Raw genomic sequence first — 27,576 nt, 5'->3', positions numbered from 1 at the left:
TGGGTGATCCAGCAAACCTGGAATAGATCTGGTACAAATAGCAAATTACTTTTAGGAAATCCACTGATATGCTATTTAGGCTTGACAAACAAATATCTGTTCCAACACCTCGATCCACTTTTGGACACCCCTTCTCTCCACTCTAGGGATTAAATTAGTAGGGTAGCCTGGTGTAACAGATCAATTTTCTTCAAGGTATTCCAGTTGGTCTGCTGGAACCCCAAGCCAGTTGAGATGCAGTCAGTGACAGATACATGTAAAGCTTTGTTCGAAGTGTTCTCTGCTGGTTAAAGCTACCCCTCAATTTGTTTTACAAAAAGAAAAAAAAAAGTCAATCACTCTCCTTAGACAGCCAAACATGACAAAATTTCTGTATCACTATAGAATTCTAGCTTGTTCAATTAGATTTTAGAACAACCATTGGCCAATCTAAGTTGAAGTAATGTGTAGTTAGTCAGTGGAGTGGAGAAGTTTCTAAGGGGCCACAGCAGAACTCATCAACATTTCATTGTAAGCTTGGGAGGGATAAACTTTGAACAGCAGTGGCAAACAAAATATGTTCCAGTTATGGATGCACATTGACTGGTTTATGTTACATTCAGCATCATATGCAAAAATATGTGCCCATGTCTGTGTGACAGCGAACTGTTCTCTTTAATACTGTAGCTTTCTCTTTTTTAATGTATCATTAACTATGCAAGCTGGAAATTGGCTGCATAAGCCCAATTTTTCCAATGCTATTGCAAGTGTGTATTAAGAGAAAAGTATATTAGTACAAGGAATTAGAAAAAGAAGTTTTCTTTTTGTAATGCAATAGGTTCTGTAATTTGTTCACTGAGAGCTCCGCTGTTACCATGCAAAGAATGATTTTCATGTTTGTCCAATGATGCATTTTTGCTTTTTTATTGTAAGATAAATAAGAATTTTGTACAACGAAGGACCTTTAAGCTAAACATTGTCCTCCAACTGGCATCATGAATTGAGAAGGACTTGATGATGACTACTACTTTTGGTGTACTTACATCAGCAATCTAGGGGTTATTATTTTTGTAATGTAGCGTCTTTGTGGGTGAATCTAATTTAAAGTGGTGTAAAGGTCAGTAAGTTGTGAGCAGCAGGTGAGAGCAGGTCAAAGCTCAACTTTTTCATAACAGAACATAACTGGATTCCTAAGTTTCATAGATACTTAATGAGCAACTAAAAATATATGCGCACACCTGTAGGTTACTGCTTTGCATTTGCTGTTATTTCAGTTATTTTATGGTTACAATGCTCTTTCTTCAAAATATTTACATTGCTCTAACAGTTCATGCAGAAAAACATACCTTTTAGGTGTCTGCACCTATCTTTACCTACTTAAGCTCCCTCAAAATTTCCAAAACCATGGTCAATAATCAAAGAATGTCACACTCTGGCCTGCCTCTATAGAGAGGGGAGGGGGGAGAACGACGGAGCGGCATCCCGTTGTGCTCTCTCCCCTTCACATGTAATATGATCTGCCAGGAGGGATCCATGAACGACGTCAGACAAGCGCTGTACACACGTCAGATTATCGTTCGAGTAGTAGAAGAGTAGGATTATGAGCACAACAGGTCATTGGAATAAAGTCATGGTTTTCACAAATATACTTGTGTAACTTGAACAATCTACTTTATTTAGTTTCCTCTTATTATTATTATTAAACAGGATTTATATAGCGCCAACATATTACGCAGCGCTGTACATTAAATAGGGATTGCAAATGAGCAGGTGTGGGGTTTAGGAGGGAGTCAATTGTAGAGAAGAGGTTGTGTGGGTTGGAGGCTTGAGAGGAAATGACTGCGGAGAAATAATTTTGTTTGGTGACAGTGAGCTCTGTGTTAAAGCTTTGAAGCTTGGCTTTGTAGTCCATGAAGTCAGCACTAAGGCCAGATTTCCTCCACTTGCGCTCAGCTGCACGAACAGACTTTTTGGTGTGGTTGTTGAGCCAGGGTCGGGGGTTGGCAGGGCGAGGGTAGCGGAATGTGGCAGGAGCAACATGATCCAAAGCCAGGGAAAGAGAGTGGTTTAACATGGTGGTAGCTTTGTCTGGGGAGGTGATTTTGGAGAGGGAGGGGGTTAGGGACGCAAGGCAGTTTGAGAAAAGGTTGTGGTCAAGGTTACGGATATCTCTCTGCCATTGGCCAAGTCTGGGATGTGGCAAGGGTTTGATAGGTTGAAAGTGATAAGCAAGTTTTGCTTTTTTCATAATTAAACAAAAATAGGTCATGAGAAAAAGATAGCAGCACAGTAGTCAAAAGTAACAAGTAAGTGGAGCAAAATCTCAGCCAGACTCTTATAGAAGGAATAAAAGAATGTAAGTAGTTTCAACCAAAATACAGGTGACAATTCCAGTTTGCAAAGTCTACTCTGACTCCCTCCCACAGTGTATGTCAACAGGCTCCCCATGAGGACATTCATGTTCCTGTGATTCTCTGTTATCCATACATTTATTATTTTTAATGTAAGCCTTTTGTTACTGGCCCTGGTGATGCAAGGAAAGTTTCCCTACCAGCTGCTGGGCACCAACCTCCAGTGGCTTAGCCAGCAGCAGGAGGAATTGTCTCTAGCCATTAAATAGAAATCATTTGAGAACAAACAGGCTGTTATTGGAAGTCATGCTGAAAGCATGGAAACTGCAGTTGCTTAGTCATTAAACAGGCAGAAATCTTCAAAGAAGTAAGAAGCCAAAAAATAATACCTATGTTTTAAAGGGACAACAGTGCATTTTCCTGATCCTATATTTTACATTATTGCACTGTTTGCCTTAACCAATTCAGCTCTCACACAATACCTTTGCCATTACAGAAATACATATGTAGTAATACATATTTAGGTTTTTTTTAAGAGCAAACAAGGCTTTTATTCACAGATTGTCTAGCAAAAAAGAAAAAAAAGTTTTTTTTTATGCAATCCTGCAATCCATAGTCTTAAAAATAATCTATAATAATTATAGATATATTTTGTCCTGCTTACACTAAAAGTTTTATTCTGGTACCAAGCTTTACAAATGAGTTAAAGGGTCAGTGAGACAAACTTTCAAATAAAAAATTAAAAATGTTCAAATATTACTGGTTAGAAAAAATTATAGTTAAGACAAAAGGAAAATGAGTTAGTGACTTTTACAATAAACTACAGATTTTGAGGGGTTAACTATAAGCAATTATTTTTTTTTTGGCTGATCAGGTTGCTTTAACTGACATCATATAGAGATCAAAGCTAATTTTTGAATATCTATTAAAAAAACTAACAAACTGAAAATAGTAAGTAACCTAAACATGTTTTTACAGTGTATCAATAATAAACAATCAATCAGACTTCTTAGTTAATAACTGTTAAAAAAAAAAATGTTAAATACACATGTAATGTGATTTGCACTACCTTATGTGTAGCACATGGAAAGTCCATTTCAAAGCGCTAATCATGTTTAAATGTTGTGTAAATACAATAAAATTTCCTTTTTTTCTTTTTTTTTGATTGTTTTTTTTTTTAACTTTTATATTTATGGTTAAGTTATACATAAAAAATGGTCAAGTAATACCACAAATAAAGAAAAATAGTAATTCACATAATTAAGCAAAATAGCCTGCATGTGAAGAACTTACAGTGCAAGTCCTTCATTGCATGCTTTAAAGTTATTGGTTTAGCACCATCCATCTATTGCAGATAGAGAATCATATAGAAATTTAAGCTAAACTTCAGACAGACGTCTAAATACACAAAACAAACTTGGGAACTGTTTTATTTGTCAATGATTTGCATTTCTATCTGAAATTTGCCTTGTCACAACCTTGTCACACAGCACAGCAAGTTGATTGGCATTATTCTCTTCTCTCTTTCTATTAGTTTGTAAATGTGTAGCATTTATGCACATAATTGGATTCTTGTGTTTCTTTGCTTTAGCAAGTGTGCTGCAGGATATTAAAAAGGTGATGGCATATCACATCCAGGTACTTACACTGAGTATCTGAATTACAAAAAAAATACATTTATTGGTTTATAAATAAATACAACTTTATTATTACAATCACCTTTGAGCTTTTTTTCCATGGGGTACCCCACCCCCCTACTTTGGATCCTTGTTATAAATTCTGCTTAATTAATAAAATTATCATTTTTCCAATATGGAGACGAGTGTCTCAAGTAGACTATGGGCATCCTAAAATGTTGTCTGTATGTTTTAAATTAACCTTTCCTATTTTCACTTCCTCCCCCCTTTCTTTGCATGAAGAAAGTGAAAGGTGTTTTTCAATTTTTTTTATTGCAAGCAGATAACACTTCATTCTATATTGTATTTTTATCAGAACATCATGATACATCAGTTTAATATAACACAAAATTGAAAGATCAAAACAAAAAAAACACGTATTCATCAGGCTTATTATTGTTACATTGTCTCATTTTATTGAGTTTTTCATTGCACAGTGTAATTCCTATCTCTAAGGTTGTGTTAGTGCTTTTCCATTTTTAGTAAGGGGGGAAAGCAAAACAAAAAGAAGAAAAAATGGGGGTGGGGAGTAACTAGGAATGTGCAGGGACCTTTAGGGAAGAAGGAGTTGTAGACATTCAATTTAACAAAAGCTCAAAACACAATAAACCCAAGGTGATTTCTAAATAGCAGAGATATATGGTACCAGGTAAGAGGGCACAATTTACCAAAAAAACATTCTTCTCAATACCCATACTGCTCTGCTGGATTAAGCATCATTTTTGTAGTCCAAGGACAAGGTATTATAAAAGTGTTTTCTGTGAAGATAAGGAGGAGATGGTCAAATTACATTTATATGGAGGGCAGGCTGGATGGTCACCCTACCGATGATTAGAAAGTTCTGGGTTCTCATTTTTGTGTGGTAGGGAGATCCCTGTAAGATTGCTATTATATACTTAGATTTGGATTCTGTTTCAAATCTGAATAATCAGACTCTTTGAAAAGTAATATGGTGGCTTTTTTCTGTAAATGTAAAAATATATAATGTATCACACAGCTTTGCACATGGTTACATGGCAATTAAACAGCCATGTATTTGTTAACCCCCTCCAACATGCAGTTTGCAAAATATGGTAAATGTTTTTGTTGCCTTTTAAAATGGACATTAGTAAGTGTGAATGAGTTTTACTCGCATGGCTTTTTCAAACAAGCGATTGGCCCCACAATCTCCATTTTCAGCTGTTTCTGAAAGGTTGCTTTGATTATTCCTAGCCCATGCCAGGATCATCATGCACTATTCATGATGTCCTTGTGCCAAGGGAGATAGATTTCCTTTTGTGTACACCAGCTGAAAAACAGCAGCTTCCACAACGACTTTGCCAGGGTAGAAAACTTTTTTTTCTTTCCCCCATATCTAGCCTTTATTTCATTTTCACAGCTGATGGCATACTGCCCGCATTAGGATGCAGTTAAGCAAACTTTTTTCATGCACAGTTAATTGGTCCTCTTAGACTTTTAATGGCTTGGCATTATTTCAGCTATTGCTGCATGCTCCCTACAAAGAGAATGATGCATTAGTCATAAATCACAGTCTTATCATCAATTCTGTGTTAAAATTGAATCATTTCAATGAATAACCAAGCAGTGATGTTTGATTTGGTCCTTTGATTCATGAAAGGCCTTGTTCTGCACATGTATTGTCAATGTTTCATGTGATTTATTTTGTTAGATAAAGTATGCTTTATGGGATGGAACAAGGATTGAGTTCATTTTAATGGGCGAATGACTTGGTGGCAAATAGCAACATCACACATCTAAGTTTTAATTTTGTGAAAGTTTTAGAAAGAAAATTTTCTGTACAACATGAGGACACTGTAGCTACTTTGCCACATTTCAGGCCAGTGCAAAAAGAGAGCAGTAAGAAAGATTGTGAAACCTTTACTATAAGGCCGCAAACAAGCAGCTAGGCATAATTCTGTATCACGAAAAAGGGCTGATGGCTCCATCTTCAAATCCCTGTCCTCAGCCAACAGTTCTGGAGAAGCAGTGTTCTCCCCAGACCATTTTAGCCAGGCTCACCACCTGGCACTTTTCAGTGAGCACCCGGCTGTTTTTGGCTGCTTACTAAAAAACTAGGTCACAATAAAGGGGGCTGCCAACCACCTACAGTTTCTTCTCACTTAACTTTTGGGGTTGAATATTGAGAAGTGAGCATAAAGTGGTTTGCATGTGTACAAGGTTACAATAACTTTACCTTTTCCTCTTCACTGTTCAAAAGTATCTATGCACCAACATAAAACATGCCCCTTATTACATAAAAAAGCAGAAATAAACCCAGAGCAATAAGGCAGGTAAGATTGACCATTGCAGAAGGGACATTGTCTTGTTCTTTCTGCAATAATGATCTGCTGGATTGAAAACTTTTAAAAGTAGAACTTTAGAAATTTGTTTTTGAGTTTTTGAATAAAAAAAAACCTTAAAGCAGTAAAAATAGAAAAATAAGAAACAAACATGAAGTTAAAGTGGAAGTACACCACTACAGTCTTCAACCCAGGCATTTTTTTTAAACAGGGTGGAGGAAATTGTAGGTGGGTGGCAGCCACTGTATTGTGATCCAACCCTTCAGTAGCCACCCAAAAACAGCCAGGTGGTTAATGAAAAGTGTTGGATGGTGCGCCCGGCTAAAAGGGGCTGGGGACAACACTGCACTAGATGACTGGAACATTGCACTGCCATTCAAAAACCCATTATTATGGCATTTTGGTGTAGAAGAAGACAATGCCAGTATTATCTATTTCTAGGGGTCTGAGGCCAGAACCCATTAGTTTGGTGCAGATACGTTTGCAGATAACTCAGTTCCTGTACACATTTTAAAATAGATAATTCAAAGATTCAGGAAAGTGTTACCAAAACATAACCATAGCTCTAAAGGAATTTCAAGGTTTTCCCTTATGTTAACCCTTTAAATGCAGGGCCAGCATTATACTTTGGGTGCCGAATCCTCAGGATGCTGCATCAGATTCAGTGGCATCTAATCACTGGCGCCGAAACCAACTGTTGTCTTATTTTTCATACTGTCTTTTGTCAAGTCATCCTTTTACCTTTTTACAATTCTGAGTAATATAGAGCAATGCAGAAATTAAATTTCACTGTCCAGTTTGGAAGGCAGTGCATCTTGTTAAGGTATGCTGTCTTTACTCTCCATGGCTTCATTTTACCAAATATTAATGAGGCATTCTGTGTACTGGTGGGAACATTGTTACAGCAAAAATGAGGATTAATGCTGTTCTTATAACTTGTTTAAAGACAATGATTTCCCTGGAACTGATTGAATTATTTCCAAATCAATCAGGACTCTCATCATGTTTCCCTTGGGTATAAGTATAACTATATTTGCCCAGTCCTAACTATAAAAAAACAAATATTTTAAAATGACAGACAAATCCAATGGAAATAATTATTCAGAAAAATGTAGTTGGTGTGGGTAATTAAAATAAAACCACATCTAAAACCCAAAACGCTAAATGTTTAAGTGAAATGTAATAAAATGTTATTATTACCTACACCATCTGTTTATCTTCTGTTTGTTTATTCTAGGTATGGAGGACCATGTGGTATGCATGGTTTGCTATCATGTGTTGCTTGTTAGTTATCTTTTCAGCCACCTAAAGCTGTTATATGGGGTGGGGAGAGAATGCTCAGCCCTATCTAAAGCTACGTACACACGGCAGATTTTTATCGCCCGATAATCGGCATCGGCCAATTATCGGGCGAAAATCTTCCGTGTGTACAGTCGGTGTCGTCCATCGTCCGGACGACCGACCTGCCGGATCCACGGACGATGGACGACAGCCGATCGTAATGAAAGGGAAGGGGAGAGCGCGCAGCAGGGTGCCGCTCCGTCGCTCTCCCCCCTCCCCTCTCCATAGAGCATGAACGGTGCTGTATGTACAGCATCGTTCATGCATCTTGCAGCCCCTTGTCGTTGGAAAGGATCGTGAAAGATCCTTTCCAACGACAAAAATTGCAAGTGTGTACGCAGCTTAAGCCTATATATGTGACTAGGCAGCTGGGCAGGGAAATGGATGCAAATAGACTATAGCTATGTGTAGCTGATGGTAGCTGCCATTAAAATGAACCTTAGATCCAAATTATTTTACAGTTTTGAAATGATATTGTACCTTATTTTAATTTTTGATAGAAGACTGAAAGATGCATGCGCCGTTGTGCTCTATGGAGGGGGGAGGGGGGAAACAACGGAGCAGCTCCCCGCTGCACTCTCCCCCCTCTCACTTGCATTGCAGTTTTTTGTCGATCTACTCAAACAGATCCATAAATCATGTCGGACTGCCACTTTCTCATCCGATACCTGAAGCGAGAATCAGACGTGTACATAGCCGAAGTCTAATCCAGTGTTTCTCAGAGTTCTGTGCAATCCTAAGGTTCCTCTGGAGATTGCTAGGGGGGGTCCTGTGAGCAATTGTTCTTCTTAGGTCAATTACCACTGATTTTTTTTTTTTGGCTACCTGTAAGGGTGGCGTTGTTCCCACATATGTATGTGTGGGCCTTTTTTTTTTTTGTTTATCTATGTTAGTGGGACAAATACCTTTGTGTTTAATTGTAAGTATCTGCATTTAAATTCAGCAGGCTTTTCTCTGTACTTTCATTTCCATTCCTCTTTGATAAATAAGTAGGTTCTTAAGATTTAAAGCCAGAATATTGCACATAATAAAAATTAGAGCCTATCTGCATTTAGGCTTTGTTCCCCTATTTGTATTGTTTGGAGATTAATATTCAGGAAGTACAGCACATATGATGAATATAAGTATTATGATTTTTAAAAATTTGCAATTGTTTTGTTTGCTTTTCCTGTTATTTATTGTTACAGGGGGTCCCGTTGTGACCAGGGACTTTGGGAGAGTTTTGTAGAATAATGGGCAGCCTTGACAATACCTGAAGGGCAATCCGCACACTACCTAAAGATGTGCGATTCCTGCACATTGCTATTAAAAATTGTCACTGCTCAGCCTGCTACAACCAAAATGCTACGATGGTACAAATCAAATGCCATTGGTTAATCCATGATCATCCTGCACAGCAAATTATTTCTCAGACACATGTTCTGTGGAAATGTTAAGGTCCCAAGAGACTTGAAGCACGCGGTTGTTAAGTAGAGACGTTGATTAATACTGCAAAAGGAGAAATTGAATTAGGCGAAGAGATTCCCTGTGATAATTTAATTGGAAGACTATTGAGGTAGGCTAACATCAGGAATTTATAGATTTTCATTGGCTAGATGAAGAAATAAGCCCATGGAGCAATTATTGAATGAGTCTCCTGCTGTGCTTGCTATAATCATCAGTCACTTTATAAAGATGCAAGTTTTATATGTGGCACATCTTTGGCTCGGGGGTGCCTTCAAAGTCGATCAGATATAAAACAGCATATCGACTGATTATAGAAACAGATGCACCCCCTTACACACATACCTTTTACATCCCATGTATATATAAAAATAAATGTGTTTTAAAATGTATAAACTATTGATTACTACTTTCTTTTAAATTTTTGTTTTTCAAATTACATTTTTATATACGTTACACTCATGCAGGCGCTTTTGAAAGATTTTTTTTTTTTTTTTTTTAAGCAAACACAAGCAGAAGTCTGTATTTGAAACTTCAGACACAGCCTGTTGAAAACAGCAAGAGAAAGTCACTGCTATGGCTTATTTGCTTGTGTTGACTGAATTGTGGTTGAGCTCTGTAAACAGTAGGCTTTTTTTCAGCTAAGTAGATAAGAATACACAACCAGATAAGTGAAAATGTGACTAAAGATTTGCCTAATGGCTGTTATTGAAACTATAAAATAATCCAATGCTATATTTTTAAATTATATCCCTAGTTTTTTATTTATCTGATAAAAAGAAAAGTAGTCCTTAAAATATATATTAACCGGCCTTTACCATAATAAAATTATACAAAACCACAATATATTGTTTACAAAAAGTAGTATATAATTTTTTTTATCATCTCCAATATATATTCTTATTTATTTACATAGCTCATTCTTCCACAACATTATTACTAGATGATTGTATCTTGAATCTCTCATTGGGCACTGGATTGAAGAAAAGTTAGATCTCCATGGTGGAGCTTCTGGCTTCCTCCCCAGATATATCCATAATGAAACCAATAAACATACTGTAACTTTCTGCTGCTTGTCTGTAATATAAATTAAATAATAAATCCAACAGAAAGAGTAATGCCTTTGGCAGGTGGGTAAAGTTGGGGCTTCAGGTGCAGATAACCATCCACCAGATAGCTGGAAAGGGATATAAGAATCTGGTTGATAATTTAGCTATTCAGCATCTATTTACAACAGAAATATCAGCTTTAATTAAATAGATTTAAACTGTGGCAGTTGTCGTAAAGAACATCAGAAGCCCAAAAGATTTATTATTAGTGTTTTCTAGACTCTTTGCTGCTGATCTATTTCCCATCAATGGCTCTCTGTGACTTAACCTCTCCAGCGGTAACCTTGAGTGTGACTCGGGGTAGAAAAAAGATGCTGAAAACGGTAACCCTGAGCCACACTCGGGGAAGCTAAAACAGTGAAATAGAATAATAAATCGAGCCTTACCCGATCCGTCGGCATCCTCCTTCCCCATCCTTGTCTTCTCGCTTCCTCCAGCCGGCGTCCTCTGCATCCAGTGAGTCAACGGGCAGTTCCCAGTAACGCCGGTGGGTGCGGACGTTCCCTTCGGGGCGTGTAGAGAATTTTAAATCTATTTGTATTGCATTCAATACAAAATAACTTTTGAATGCAATATACTGGATTTATATGTGTAAAAGCAGTACATTGTCTTTCATGCACATTTATTTTACAGTATAATATAATTTTTTTTTTTTCAATTTCAGAGGCAGCAGCACATTAGATCTCAGTGCAGATATAAAGCTATGGAGTTTAAGGCACAGGAAGTGACTAACACTTCTAGATCTTTTGTTTCAGATGGCAGTTTTTCATTTGTTTGCGTTCAGGTTCATTTAACCAGTGACTGGCCTTGGTATTGGTCCAGATCACATTGTATTTTTCTGGAGTTCCTTTTTATCTCCTATTTTATATTTCCAATGGTTGATATTTAATTCTGAAAGCAACACTATATCAGTATAGTAATTCAATTGCATAGGTTAGTTTTTTCCCCTACATAATATGCATGTGTTGTTTTTAATGCTGAAGGTTTATACCATCTTTGCATACAATAGTAATTGAGTTTGCAAAGTTTGTCATCCAACTTGAGTAATATATCATCATTGCATTTAAAAGTTTTGATTTATACACTCTATGTACATTGAACACTTGTAAATTAGATTCTTTTTTTTGCAGTCGGGAAACCCACAAGATTGCTGTATTTTACATTGCTGAAGGGCAGGAAGACAAGTGCTCCATACTGTCCAACAGCGGAGGAAGCAAGGCGTATGAAGATTTTGTAGCAGGACTTGGGTGGGAGGTAACTGAGATTAGTCTTAATGACTGATAACCACTAATATTATCATTTTTTATTATTTTTTTGTTTTTTATAAATCTGCCAGTAGCTGTTTAGGGGGGTTATATTCCTCTTTCTTTCCTATTCCTTTTTTTCTTACCTTTCATGCTCTCATAGCTCTTTAGGTAAGTCATCTGTCCTTATCCTGCCACTATACAGGTACCACAGGCACACGCACAACACTTTTGGTGTTTTAAATGCCCATTGCTGCTGGCCCTGTTTCTAATTAAAGGAATACACTTAAACTTTTCAAAGTAGACCTCTCACCACAATAATACCTTCATATAGAAGGCTAGATAACTTTTTCTAAATAAAGAAAAAAAAATTTGTTTTCATTAAATTCTTTAAAAAAAAAAAAACTGTTCAAAGCACCACAATTTTTTCTTTTATTTAGAAGGGTAGATAACCTTTTTTTATAAAAAGTAGAAATGTGCTTTTTTGGTTTTTTTTTTGGTTTTTCCATGAAATGCTTTTTTCTTTTTCAAAAGAAAAGCCCCTCACCCTCTGTCTTTACTGCTGCACCAATAAAAAATGGGAGCACAGAGCCCCTGGGATACGCAAATCACAAGGCCGCTCCTTCTGTGCATGCGCATTTTTCCCCCACAAATATTCCTGCATACGTCACCCAGTTGCGCACCTGCGCAGTGCCAGGCCGGGTGACCTAGCCAGACAGAGGACACAGGAAAAAGAAAGAAGTTGGTGTCGTCCAGTACTTCCTGCGTACCTGGGACAAAGCAAGAAACCAGAGTGACGGGGGCTGTATGAAAAATAGCTCCAGAGGGAACAAGGGATTTGCGGAAACAAAGGTAAGTGTAATTTTTTTATTTTCTTTTACTTGCGCTAACAGGTATGTCAGGGTCTTTTTTACCACGTGCAAGCTTACATAAAATACAATGAAAAGTACCTCTGTCTTCTAAATGTACTTCTAAGGGTTACTTCACTTTGCTCCTTGCTCTGTTTATTACATCAGGTCAGTATTTTAAACAAGTTAATAAGACTCTGTGCTATGATTTGGGCCTCATTCTTAAAAATAAAGTGGTATTTATTATCGCAAGCAGTTTCTAGAAGTCTTATCTGGAGGAGAATGCATTGCTTTCCTTTATATAAAAAAGTAATTTATATAATGCTAATACTGAATTTGCAGAGTAGTGCAAAGGTAGTTTTGTTTGTACAAATACTTATACAAAGAGATTTTGCTTTATGTAGTTCTCCATAAGCAAAGCTTTGACCATTCCTAGCTGTATGCTGATCCATAGAAAGACCAGATTACATAAATCAATCTATTTATATAGTGACTTACCTATGTTATAAAGAAGGATGGCCTTAAATAAAGCATGGGAGGTCTAGGGATTACCAGCCTTCAGCTTAACAAACCTACACATATACCAGAGGACTGCTCCAAACCGCGAACATGCACAGTACAGTGCTATATTGAACTTTTTTATATGTGCAACTGTAAAATTTGTACTGCCAGAACTAATTGAGTTGACTATTTCATGAAAAATGTTTTTTTCTGTTCAGGTTGACCTTTCCACTCACTGTGGTTTTATGGGTGGTCTACAGAGAAATGGAAGCACTGGACAGACTGCACCGTACTATGCTACCTCTACTGTAGAAGTGATTTTCCATGTGTCTACAAGGATGTTATCTGACTCTGATGATTCTCTGACCAAAAAGGTAAAAAAAAATTGTGTTTTTAGTTACTTTGTAAAATCATCAATCATCTAGTCATTTTTTATAAAAAAAAAGTGTAAGTGAAGTGTAAAATAACACACAAAGAATATGCTGCGCTTATAATTACCAGAATGAGACAAAAATTGTGAAGCCATGTGTTTTTTTGGCCCACTCTTTTTTGCTTCACTTCATTAAGGTTTCCATTCATTTATGCACAGTTCTCTTCGGGTCCTGTCACAGTGGGTTGAGGTCTGGAGTTTTACTGGGCCTTCAGAACACTTGTTTCCTTTCTTTTTCAGCCATTCTGTTGTAGATTTGCTGGTGTGCTTGAGATTGTTGGCAATCTGCATGACCCAGTGTCTGCCAAGCTCTAGCTGATACACAGACAGCCTTACATTTAAAGATATTGGTATACAGAGCAGTTCATGGCTGACTCAATGAATGCATGGTGTTCAGGTCTTGTAGTTGCAAATCAAGCCAAAATAAGCACCCTCCCTCCACTGTGCTTAACAGTTGGTATGAGGGGTTTGACTTTATATACTGTGTTTGGTTTGCACCAAAAGGTGGTGCCGTGCATTATGGCTATGCATTTCCATTTTGATCTTGTTTGTCCAAAGGTCATTGTTCCAGAAGTTTTGTGGTTCAGATATTGCCAGCCTATGCCATGCTGCCATGTTCTTTTGTAGAGAAGAGGCTTTCTCCTGGCAACACTTCCAAACAAGCCATATTCAGTTTTTATAGTTGTACTCTCATGAACTTAAACATTTAACATCCTCTATGAGGTTTGCACAGTCTTTATCTCTTGTTTTTTTTTTTTTTTGAGCATCGCATGGTCTGACCTCAGGGTAATTTTCTGGCTTGTGTACTCCTGGGAACATTGGCAACTGTCTTGAATGATTTCTATTTGTGAATTACCCTTCCCACTGTAGAATGATGGACTTCCAGTACTCTGGAAATGGCCTCATAACCCTTGCCAGATTGATGGGCAGCAGCAATTGCTTTTCCAAGATCATTGCTGATGTATTTCCTCCTTGGCACTGTATTCACGCATCGTGAATGCTCCAGACCAGCTTACTTCTTTTCTAGATATGATCACATTTGCAAATTATCTGTATATCAAGTGCATCTCATTAGCAGCTCTTTACAGGTACTTATACCCTTAATTCCTATGGAAGTGGTAACGGTGTACTTAAGGTACATACGGCTTCTGCATTTTGACATTGACAGTGACATAAAAAAACTGACATGTTGTCATATGGGGTTAGGTTGAATTTACCTAATAATGAGACCTGCTAAGGAACAAATGATTTTGTATTATTTTTTTATTTATTTTCTTTTTCACATGACTGTATGTGTGTATACAGTATATATGTGTAGTTTTTTTATGATAGCACTTTATCTTTCACTGTTCAAATGCATTAATGCAAACTAAGGTTGTAGAAAAAAGTAAGTAGTAAAAAGCTTCATTTGGCCCACTTTGCCTGCTCTGCAAAAGCATTAAAGAAGAGCCTGCTGTATCCCAAGAAATTCAGAGTCTCAGTTCAGTCCTCAAGACACAATTGAAGTAAATGACAATTTTCTGACCAGAAACATTTCAGTTTGTTTTTACTTTACCAGTCAGTACCTTCAGTTTACCTTGTTTTGTGGTTTGCACCTTTAGCTATTTAGTTTTAACTTGTTTCCTTTAGTTACCTAACAACTTGAATGTGTGCCCTTGTAATATGTTACCATGTTAATGTGTTAATGTGCAGCAATATTGACCTTGTGTTCCTGTGCTGGAAAGTGTCATGTTCAATGTTAATTGATGAGCTGGGATAACTCCTTGACTTCTCAGCTGAGGCGCTTCTTAACATCAGAACCACCCTCGGTTGAAGTGAAATGAGTTTTAAGCTGCCTAGATTAATCCAGTCACGCTGTTTACCACCTTCAATGCGTGCCATTTAAAGAATACTGGATGCCTTAGTTTTGACAGGAAGGTTCCCCACTGCAGGAACCATGACTCAGATGGTACCTTTTTCAGCTCAGAGATTTGTATTCATTAGCAATAAGCATTTTTTTATCAGGATGTCTCCCTGCTAGAATAGAAAATCAATCAGACTAACAGCTTCTTACAATCCGTCCTGCTATACTAACTAAATTGCAGCTAACAGCTCTGAAATGAGGTTCTTTAGGAAGTAGGAAAAATAGCCTCGGCTTATTTAATATTTGTCCATGTTTGAGGCAGAACCTTTCTCCATGCAGAGACCTAGATGTAGCCCCATCGTGAACTCTTGCGCCTTTGCTGCAGAAATTTGTTAGCTATTTCGAGATTAGATTTTTAGCAGCTAATCTCTCTGCTGTAGGGGTTTGTAAAGTGGGGACAGGGCTGTGCTATTGGATTTGTCCAATTCATTTGACTCTAGGACTATAATTGCACTTATGTCTTACCAGGCTTTTATAGCCCGGGGCTGGCCGGCAGCAGAAAAACAAATTGGCAGTGATACAGTAAGAGTGAAAGGGAATGAAAGGAGCACATTATTAGTCTCCAGGCACCGCTGGTCTGGCAGGAAGTTTCTCGGTTAATTTACAAATAAAACTTCGATTTTAGGATGGGCACACTGTCAGGGAAACAATGAGGTTGTTAGGCTCAAGATACTTTGTAGGAGCAGCAGCCGTGACTATTCGACAGCAGAAATTCTTCAATCAAATAGACAAGTTCTTGCTGGAGCCAGCTGGCCATGTAATGCAATTAGTAGGGAAAGGAGGTCAGACCATTAGGTGTGTACCATGACCAGTGTCACTAGTGGCGTGATGCCCGGGTGGCTGCAGATTAGAAAGAGGAGTAGGGAGGGGCTACAGAAGAGGGAATGAGATGGCCTTTTCAGCTAGTGAATAAGCGTGGCACATGGGCAGCCTCTTAAACTCCTATGGTGCTTTGCTTGAAAAATGAGCATTTGTTCAGAAGTTGGATAGCTGTCCCAGGCTGCTTCTTAGAAAACCAAGTTCAGGCAAAATGAACTGTCCTTAATTTAGACATCAGTAACATGTACATTCTCCAGCTGACCTGACCTCAGACACGGCTTGAACTATACGTGCTCCCTAGGCCTTTGCCCTGTCATGAACAATAGGTTATTAGATGCCTTTGTCCACTGTTTGAGTATTTTAAGGAGTATTTTTTATAAGGAAAAAGTGGTTATTCTAAAGGCTGTACGTTGACCAATGTTGGCATTTTTTTAGCTTGAATATCGCAAAATAGCATGCAGACCTAAATATTTTTTGGGGTAAACAATCATCTTTTTTCAGTTAAATCTTCACCTTTGGTGGAATAATTTACAAAGAGTATGAAATAGAGAAAATTGGCCTGATTTATTAAAGCTCTCTAAGACTGTAGAAGATACACGTTCATCAGTGAAGCTGGGTGATCCAGCAAACCTGCAATGGATTTGCTATTTGCTAGCAAATGTTTTTGAATTCTGCACCAGATCAGTTTCAGGTTTGCTGGATAACCCAGCTTCATTGATGAAAGTATATTGGAGAGCTTTATTAAAGCAGGGCCAAGGATGGGTAGACTACATGCCATCTTTCAATCCCAACACCAGAAAAGGAACAGTTTCAGCAACTTCTCCAAGTTCCCTAAATTGATCACTGAGCTCTTTTTTGAGTATATTGACTATACTCATTTTGAGTATATTATGTACAATATATATAATTTGGCATCAGCTGTGTCAACTTCTATGGAATGCATTATACTATTAGAATGTAACCTTTAGAAAAAATGCAAAAAAAAAAAAAATAGATACAGTAAAAAGATAGACAGATTTGTGCAATGCAAAGCATATCTAACTTGTTTCAATTTACTGATGTTGCTGCTTACTTTTTTTTTCTCTTGTAAATAATTACTAAAAACAAAATTACCCATGAAATAAGTGCCCTTTCAGACCTGGGGTTGACCACAGCATTCCACCATAGGCTCAACTGCGCGTCTAGCTGCTTCCATTCAACCAACTGAAAACTGTTGGGTACCATTTTGTGCATGTGTTCATGGTGGTCTTACTTGCTAAATGTTTTCCACTTTTGAAAAAAGAACAAATGTTTAAATTGTTATTCGCAGTAACAGGTGCCCTATACACATAGTGTTGTACAGAATAAAACAGTCTCATATTGGGGGCTCTCATTTTATTAGGCTGGCAATGCATGAACCCTAAACTGCTAAGGCAGGTCTTAATATATTAGGACCAATAGTGCTGATCATGCTGTTTTTTGTAAATAATAATCTAGCATATATTTCATGATAAAAGAACACTCTTTTACGTACACCTAATTCTGTGAATTGACAATAGTGATGGATCTCTTGGGCTTTTATTATGCTTCATTTTGTTGTTAAAAGCCTTATATTATTTTTTTTGTCAGCTCCGACACCTGGGAAATGATGAAGTTCATATTGTGTGGTCTGAACACACCAGGAACTACCGAAGGGGCATTATACCTACAGACTTTGGTGATGTTTTAATTATCATCTACCCAATGAAGAATCGGATGTATTTTATTGAAATCATCAAGAAACCAGAGGTAAGTAATTCATACAAAGCAACTGCTATAGCAAATTCTCAGATGTGTTTTGAATTAGTACCCCTAATGTCTGTTGAGATATGAAAAACTGAACCAAGAGAAATATGAATGATCTGGTAATTCCAACTAAGTGTCTTGCTAATCCTTTAAATTCAGTACTGTCTGAGGCATTCAAGATCAATATAGAGACAAAGGTTTCTGACCACTAGAATTATTCTACACTACATGGTGAAAGCACCGAATCCAAATACAGCAAGTCTAGTGTCTCAGAAAGGAAACAGCAATATCAAACTACATATTTTTCAAAATGAAAGGTAGAAGGATGAACTGGGAAAAATTACAAAAAAATTAGGATTTGTCATGAGCTACCAAAGCTTGACTTTTACTGTAATTATTTGTTTGTTTGATTTTTTAAGCATCTTACCTGTTAGGTAAGTGACAAGTACTGACACATTTGTGGACATTCCTGATCATTATATTTAGTTATGATGGCTCAAAATGTATTTCGTTCATTCTGCAAACATACCAGCCAGTCAAGTCCCTTTTTCTAAAGGATTCGGCTATGGTAGCCTCTGTATCATTCTCAGAAAAGGTTGACAGATATGTGGTGACCTGTGGAAATTACTGCAAAACTGTAGAAGCAGTCAGGTTGAAAGTAAGATATGAAGTATTAAAGATGTGTGGGTATATATAAATACTAGACATGCTATTAGTCATTACTGCCCGTTGATCTGTTAGGACTACAAGTGTATAGAACACAGGAAATGATGGTAAGCAGGCAAGATTTCTCTGCATTCACCTACTTAAGAAACATAGTGATCAAAGCCTGCTCTCAAGTGCTAGAAAGCACTGTCAAGGACCCTGACTGCAGGATAAATGAGAGACTGAAAAAATCTGAAATCAGCAGTCATTAAAGTACTTTGAAATTCGGTTCAATATGATGTTGGGAAAAGAATTACAAGTAGGTGCACAGAAGAGAGGCCTAGAATTAATTGATGTGCTGTAATTAATGTACCTCTTACAGACCTAATTTTATGAAATTTATCAACATACAACTTTTCCATTATTCTGTACCCAAACACACAATTATAGGAGGCCTGTTAAGATCAGTGACACAATTGCTTTTTGTTTCCCTGATCTATTCTCTTCTTTCCTGCTGAATTTTCTCCAACATATAAAGGGTAAAAATGGGAAAAAAAAGATTGATTAAAAAAAAAAAAGCAATGGTATTAGCTTAACCTTTAAGTGAATCTTTCAGTTACCTGGTAAATTGGAAGACCTTTTTGCAAAATAGATTTTGCTGAATTATTTTTGCCTCATTTAACATGCTGAAAACTATTTAAGAGATTGCCGTAAAATAGAAGAAAAAATAGGAAACCATTATTTTCACCTAATGGGAAAAAAATAGTCCTCCATGATAAAAGTAAGAAACACAGCAATTGTAATGAACGTAATGGATGTAATAGACCTTTGTCTGTACTTATCTTTTATATACTTCTATAGATTGTGTATTTTGGTTTCTCATATGCAGTTTTTTCTGTATTACATCTGACTGAATAGATCTCGGATAATCACCCTAACTTCAGGGTGATTTAACCTGATTAATAACCTGATTTATTAAAGCGTTCTAAGGCTCGGGAGGATGCACTTTCATTAGTGAAGCTGGGTGATCCAGCACACCTGGAATGCATCTGGTCCTAGTCAAAACATTTGCTAGCAAATAGCAAAATATTTTGAAGTTATCTATTTTAGGTTTGCTGGATCACCCAGCTTTACTGATGAAAGTGTATCCTCTCCAGCCTTGGAGAGCTTTAATTAATCGGGCCCATTGGACCAATGTTTTAGGGGAATAGAAGAACACAGATTGATTTGTGAATCACAGCTTGTTGCCAGATACCACACGTCACCTATGGAAGTTGCTGGGAAGCTGCACCACTGTTGAGAAGGTCGACATTTGACTGTATCTAGACCTTTTTTGTATCTGCTCTGAGGAGGTTTTTTTGAACAAGATGGAACCACTAGAAATTGCAATGGTAGAACTAAGCCTTTGCAGGTAGTTTCAATTTGATTATGATGACAGCGTTTTTTTTTTTTTTTTTTTTTTTTTTTTTTTAGTAATGTGTGCTGTTTGTGTTGCACAGGTCTTCACATTTGCTCTGAAGGATTACATACAATTAAATACCAATTCCCAACAAGGCTCCCCTCTATACGTATTACTTTCCTAAATTATTGTACATATTTCCCCCCTCTATATTGATTCTAGACTTCTGAAAGAACCTCTAAAAGAATCCTAAAGAACCTTTCTCTATTAATACTTGATACTTGTATTAGTGTTTGCTACACTTTTTTATGACTAAACATGTAATAGTCTCTTCTATACTGATTAAATATTTCTTAAGCTGGCCATACACTATGCAGTGTGATTTTACAATTCCCTTTATACTTGCCAAAACTATAAAACATGAGGACAACCCTAAATAATTATTTCTATTTGTATCAAATGACGTGTGTCCTTGCACTTCAAAGTTTGATGGTAGTATTGTTTGTAATTTATTCACCACCATTTTTATGTCTGTTAAGACAGCGGTCGCCAACCGGTGGGGTCAGGTGAAGGACTCCGCTGCGGAGGGCACACCAGCCAGAGCCGCAGACCATGTTCCCTGTACAGATTTCAGGCTCAGGGAAGTGGGTGGATTGTGTCCCTGGACTTAGCCTGCTCACTCTCCCATCGCAGGCTCAGACTTGCGATGGGAGAGTGGGCAGGTTCTGGCATCATCTGGGTGGGTTCTGGCATCATGACGAGTGACACACAGCTCCCCGCGCATGTGCGTTCCGGAGTTGGTAAATGTAGTGGTCTGTGAGCTTGAAAAGGCTGGCCACCACTGTTTGATCTCATCAGATCGATTTAGTAATTTTATTTTATGTTGTCCATACTTCTACATAAATGTATCCTATTTTATAGAACACAAGACGTCCCATTGCCCTCTCTAATTTGATCCCTTAAGATAACTAGAAGTATTCCACGTCTTTGCCTTTGTATTATTCACCCGTTTTCCATAGTTATCTCCATATATATGGTATAAATTTCGCACTCTGTCCTTTATATTATATTATTATATCAGGGTTTTTTTTGTTTTTTTTTTTTACGTATTTTACGTGTTGAGAGTATATAATTTGTAATGACCAAGTACATTATCCCATAGCAATCAATACCAGATTGACTGCAACATGCACATGGTACACACACACCTATATGTTGAGCATGTTTAAGTATCTGTAAAGAATTATTTTTATGTTGGAATAATGCAAAGCCATTGCAGAACAATAAAATGGATACAGACATTTCCAGGGCAAGTACAGCTGACCTTCTGTTCACCAGCAACTGACCCCAGTATGAATAGAAGAGGGAGATGTCTGTTGTTTGGCCCCATTCCCTGGTATTTAAATTGCATTCCCTAATCAAATGAAAAGGCTGTCCTCTATCAGGTTACAACATCCATGGCAACATTTGGCTTTTAATATAACATAATGTTTGTCTCTTTTTGTTTGCTTTTAAGCAGGGACACCTGGAACCACGCTCATTCTGTATAAATTGCTCCGTTGAATGTGCTGATAGCTATCAGGCTTGTACAACAGAAAATCCCCAATCAGATTTATTTCCATTTCAAATATAGATTTCCCAATTTAGAAAACTGAACAGATCTGCATGTTTTCACTTAATTAAGCAATATAATTATCACAGCCCGTGAAGGGCTTCGCTCAACAAAGCTCCAGAGAAAGACAATAGAAAGTCTGTTAGAATGAAAGCATTCCACGCGTCACAGATGTATAAGGGTATTCTAAACAATGAGGTGAAAAGCTGCCTTCCATAGCGGACAAAGAGCAGCATGCAGACTCTCCACACAGCACATACCGCTAGGGACAGAGTCTGTCCTCCCTGGGACCCAGATGCCTCGTTATGTTGCAGCTAGTCATCAGAGATTAATTCTTAACCATTTGGTACAATAATTTACCCATTCCCTGGTGTTTAAACCAGTGACATTGACTGTGGACAGCAGGTTTTTATATGCAGAAGCTTAAACTGACCATATCTGCTTTGTTTTCATGGTGTATGCTTTTTTCCTATTGTGCTGATCCTAATTTGCCAGGAAATGTGTTAATATATGGACACATTCCAACTATTAAGAATAAAAAGAAAAGCCATTGAATTAGTATGTAGGATGCTATTTTAAAATTTAACATGTCATTAAATATGTCTACCGTTTTTGTGTACTGGCAATGTTAAGAAGCTAAAAAGAGTTCAATAAGCAAAGCTGAACTCCAGGAAGATATACGTGTTCTGATCAAAGGGGTGAGCTTATAAGTGTGTTGCCATTTCTTTATTGCCTGACGGGCAGGAAGGTGACCATACTGTATTATTTACCAGCAGTAGACAGAAGAAAAGTAATCTCAACCTTAAATGTGCTGCCTGGTGTGCCTGTGTATATCTCGAGATTACAGTATTACAGCTCCATATATACTGTATGTATTAGATCTGTGTATTTAAATGTTTGCCCAGCATAAAACGTGGTATATTGCCATTGCTAACCTCTTCCTAAATGCTAGCAGGGTTGTCATGCTGACCCTTTTGCTTTAATACTTTGATTTACTGATTTGGAACTAGTTGAGAGATTAGGATATGTTACTTTACTGATCTACATGTTGTTTGTCAATGAATTTTAAAGTATTAGGAAAGAACTACAGGCCAAGTCTGATTGTTCATAAAAAAGTAAAACGATGGCAGCTGTAGTATTACTTTTATAGCAGGTTTATTTGCCCTTCTCTGAGATGAATTCTAATGCTGTATACAGATTTCATTTAGATAGAAAGCTTTAAAAACAGCATTATGGGTTTAGAGACATGGAGGTAAAGGAAGTGGCAAATAGCAATTTCTAAGACATTAACTTTCATTAAGCAAAGCAAGAACTCTAACTGAACTGAAATGTGCATCTCGGTTCTAATAAACAGAGCAGCTCAGACAATGAAAAGTATTCACATCAACCTGTTAGTCATCTGTTCAGTCAGGCTGCACACGTTGTGTCTCTTTTATGGCCATGTGGGACTAAAAATGCTTTAAATTCTTGTACATGGGAATAATATGCATTAGTAGAACCATGTGCAATTCTTTGAGCTTTGAAGTGGAATCCTTTTTATATAGGTGGAATAAGCCAAGATCTCACCATCATTTTACTGTCTGTAACCTGAGAGGGAAGAACTTTCTAAACCTCTATGTTGTGAGACAAACTCCTTAATGCACTGTGGAGTCACCTGCTCCCTGGTTATCTCTCCATAGGAAATGCACAAAGAATGCATTCCAGACAGGGCGTCCAAAAAGTGCTTCTCATTGCAGAGTACTTGGTTATACCACGAGTGGGGTCATATAGCTCTTCATGGCCCACTGGTGGTAAAACCAACAACTCTGTAAGGAGAAGTGATTTTTGACACCTTGTCTGGAATGCATTATTTGTGCATCCCCATGAAGAGACAACCAGGGAGCCAGTGACTCCACAGTAAAGAACATTATTATTATTATTATTATTATTATTAATAATAATATTAATAATAATAATAAAATGGCATTCAGGAGAATCAAACTGATTTGCTGCACCAAAATAAATAAGGAGAGCAGATTTATATGCATGCTGAGTTTATTGACAACAGCATCCCCTTATACCAAACTTATAAATTACTTTTACTGCTTTTCCATCTTACTGGTTTATACTTACGAGTAACCTCATTTAGGCTTATCTCATGTACAGTGTGCTTTGTACTAATGACTGATTATTTGAAGCATATATGTACACGATACAGACTGTGTAATTGCCTAGAAAAGTAAAGGCTTGGATAGATACAAAAAAAGCATGGCAGCCATAATGTGATATTGGTTTGTATCACAGGTACATAATCTGCTCTTTCAGACAGTGAGCGCTACACTCATTTTGTGTGATCCCAGTATTACCTATTTCTAGCATTTTTTTCAGATTTCAGACCATGTATGAAATTTGAATTTATATTTGACCTAATCCTAATATGTTGGCTAACATGTTACCCTCTCCCTATACCTTTAAGCCTGTGAAGTTTTACCTTTTAAGTCTATTGAATTTTACCTGTCAAAAAGACTGTCAAATGTAAAAATAATTTGTTACCCTTCTATCAAATGTCATTAATCTCTGTATGGGCAGTCTCCATCTCTCCGCTGGGGCAAAAATGAGCACAGCAGCTTGTGAAAAACTAATACCCGTGTTTCCCCGAAAATAAGACACTGTCTTATATTTTTTTTGGCTCCCAAAAACACACTAGGTCTTATTTTCAGGGGATGTCTTATTTTTAGGTCTTATATTAGGGCAGGTTTACAAAATAGTGCTAGGTCTTACTTTCAGGGTAGGTCTTATTTTCGGGGAAACACTGTATATACTTTTCTAAAACAAATCTAGTACTGCTGCTGTTTTGTGGTATTATCTGAATGCTTTTTTATATTTTTTGGTTTTTTTGTTTATTCATTTAATACAAAGTACTGCTTGCAAAATGGTTACATCAGATAGAATTTCATAATTCCCTATTTATATAATGGCTGACTTATTTAAAGTCATTTATTTAAATGTGTCTTTTGCATTTCTTTAAACTTTCTCATCAATTTCTCCTTTAAACAGTTGAATTTTAGCCTTTATAAGGGACACTTTACTAGTACTGGATGGATTCAAGAAGGTGCTAGAAACCTTCCTGGTCTATACTAACGTATACTCCCTTTACTCCACATCCCAACAGTGCTCTTTTTTGGATTGAGATCTGGTGACCTTTTTGAATAAAATGAACCAATTGGCATGTTCAAGAAACCAGATTAAGATGATTTGAGCCTTGCAACATGGTATATTTTCCTGCTGGAAGTAGCCATCAGAGGGATAGGTACACTGCAGTTGTATCGGTACACTGCATCGACATGGTCAGCAACAATCCTAAGGCAGGCTGTGGTACTAATGTGCCAAAATTATGCCACGAAAATATCCCAAACGCAAATCCACGTTCAAAGTCACCTGACTCCCTTTAATTGACCATTCTGATGCTCAGTGTGAGCATCAACAGGTCGTCTTGGCAATGTCTACATGCCTAGATGCATTGAGTTGCTGCAATGTGATTAGCTAATTAGATATTTGCATTAACAAGCATTTGGCCGGAGAATGAATATTAATAATCCTTAATATGTACAGCCAAAACTTTTCTTCATTTTGAATTATGTACAGGAAGGTTAAAACCCCTATAAGGATTAAAAGGCCTTTATCATGAAGGTCATTGTCCTAGTCAATATTTTTTTTTTTTTTTTGTATGTATCTGTATTTTAAAGGGGGTTTAAATTCATTATTGGTTCAATGTTTAGCTGTTATTTGGACAATATGTTTTCTATACATTAATAATATTATTTAGGTTAATTGTGTTTTTGCTGTTTTTATGTCAGTGTTACCTTGCACTATAATACTGCATAAGCCCAGTAATTTGTATGTGATGTGCATTCAATTAATTTATAAAGTATTGTGTTCTGTGTATAAAATATTATAATTCACATAAATAAGCAAATCACAGTCTTTTAATGCCACGTTTTGTTAGCTGACAGGATTTTGCCTTTCACTTTCTGGTTTTCAGGTTATAAACTGTGCTCACCTAAAGGCATGCATTTAGCTTTTTAAGTGGTGTTTTAATAATTCAGAAAGCATGTGTTTCTTGTCTGACAATGCTGCTCACTAAATCCAGCGTCCCTCAGCATCCAAGCTGGCTCTGGTCAGTTCTGACTGATCTGCACACATAAGAAAAAGATGAACAGATGGTGCAAATCTGGTGTCAGACCTGACCGTTTTCTCCCTGGAGGACCTAAGTGAGCCTATCAAAGTACTAGAGTGGAGGCAGAGGCTGCATTCTGTCTCTTGTGGAGAAGCTGCTCAATCTGTCCTGCTGAGCTTCTTAAGGATAGTAGGCAGTTGTGATTGGGGCGATCGATACTCTGGTTTTCATATGGGATCCTTTTTGTTTGCTTTATTGTCCTCCCTGCCTTCTAGCTGGCTTGTTAAACATATTCCTGGCTTTTCTATAAGTAAAAAAGCGTTTTACGAAATGAATAGTTTCTGCATCATAATTTGTAAATTGTGTTTTTGCAGTTAGAGTGCAGAAGCACTTTTTCTTATAGTCCTTATGTTTACCGTTTCTGCTATTCAGCCTTAGCTTAATATACAGATCAGCCTGTCAGTATTCAGAGCGGTTTGTGACCCTTCTGTCAAATGTCACTAATCTCTGTATGGGCAGGCACAGCCTCTCTGCTGGAGCAGAAATGAGCACAGCGGCTTATGAATAACTAAAATGTACTTTTCTAGCACAAATCTGTTTGGTGTTTCTGCCGTTATGTGTTACTTTATGGAAGTGTTTATTTTAAATATTGATATTTATTTAATCCAGAATCCTGCTTGCACAAATAAATTATTTTGGATAGAATTTTTAAATTCCCAATATGGTGTCAGACTTCTAAAGGTGAAATATGACATATGTAACTTTATTCATTTCAGTTTTTTTTATAAAGTAATTAAAATTTTGTTTAAATATGTCTACACATTTCCTTTGCTGATTTTTGAACATTTGCCACCAGAGGCTAGATGCAAAAAGCTATAGTGCCGAATATATGTAATGAAATACAATATAACAGCCCCAAAAACATAACTCCAAACTGAACTTTCAAAAAAAGGGTATTATCCAGTTTAAAACACATTTATAGGATTAGTATGCATTATGCCAAACTCTGTTACATGTATATCTAAAAATCTGAGAGCTACTTGAAAATAAGTTTTGTGAGCCCACAATGTATGGTGCATACAGCCACATCTCTGCCACTTGAACAATTTGTTACTTTCTTTTTCACTCGATCAAAGAACCAAGAGGAATTTTGCTTACAGCAACCTCTTGGGTAAAATGTTTACCTACATTATTTGTTTGTATTTTATAGGTGCCATTTTTTGGTCCCCTTTTTGATGGTGCAATTGTGACTGAGAAGCTCTTGCCAACTCTTGTGTGTGCGACCTGCATCAACGCCAGCAGAGCAGTCAAGTCCCTTATCCCTCTCTACCAGAGCTTGTATCCTTTTCATGGTAATATCCAAACACAGGTTAGGACTTCTGTTTGGTAAGTATTTCTGTGCATTTTTTGTTTACTCCTAGAAGAAAAAACAGCTGGTTCGTGTTTTTTAAAGAAAAGAGTATGTGTACATATCCTGAAGTCTTGTGGTCTCTTCCAAACCTTGACTAATTAAAGAATCTGAATTTTTAAACTGAACAATTTTATACACTTGTGTATCTGTGTTATCTTATATTTATATGACTATAAAGGACTACATAGATTGTATCTTTGTAACTTTACATCCACCATACTCACTCCTGAAAGAGGGACATATTTAAATCCTTTTTTAAAAAATTTGCAAGAACCCATGTGTTTATGAATATTTAGCAATAAAACAGTTTTTTTTTTTTTTTTTTTTTTTTTTTTAATATTATTATTTTGTTTGTAGAGGTCATCTTAAAATAATTTGAGCTTTAGTCTTCTGGGCATTTACATTTTTTAAGTTTTAAAATAGACCCTTATTTTATTTTTAGGTTTTTAACCACCAAGGTTAGGCCCTATGTTTTATGGCAATCATAATTGTCGGAAATAGGTGGGGTACATTCCTATATCTCTCCTCAGTGCTTTAAACCAGAAAGTGCTCTGCAACTCATTGCTGCTGTTTCCTGAAGGTGATCAGATTGAGGACACTTTGGCCTTCATTTTCTCAGACATAGTGCAGGGGAAATTAATGAGA

At 37.0% G+C, this 27,576-nt stretch overlaps 1 protein-coding gene across 1 annotated transcript in view; it reads left to right on the top strand.

The window, feature by feature from the left end:
• The window catches only part of RALGAPA2 (Ral GTPase activating protein catalytic subunit alpha 2), a 191,708-nt gene that overhangs the window by 97,282 nt on the left and 66,850 nt on the right, over window positions 1-27,576 (top strand). Inside the window, exons 30-33 of the mRNA XM_072410265.1 lie at window positions 11,330-11,453; window positions 13,011-13,166; window positions 17,553-17,711; window positions 26,731-26,858. Coding sequence (XP_072266366.1) covers window positions 11,330-11,453; window positions 13,011-13,166; window positions 17,553-17,711; window positions 26,731-26,858 — 567 coding nt within the window. The remainder of the gene's footprint in view (window positions 1-11,329; window positions 11,454-13,010; window positions 13,167-17,552; window positions 17,712-26,730; window positions 26,859-27,576) is intronic.

This window comes from Pyxicephalus adspersus, chromosome 4 (genome assembly GCF_032062135.1).
Source record: "Pyxicephalus adspersus chromosome 4, UCB_Pads_2.0, whole genome shotgun sequence".
Taxonomy (NCBI): Eukaryota; Metazoa; Chordata; class Amphibia; order Anura; family Pyxicephalidae; genus Pyxicephalus; species Pyxicephalus adspersus.
Note: the sequence above shows the minus strand (reverse complement) of the source record. Positions and strands in the feature narration are given on the sequence as shown.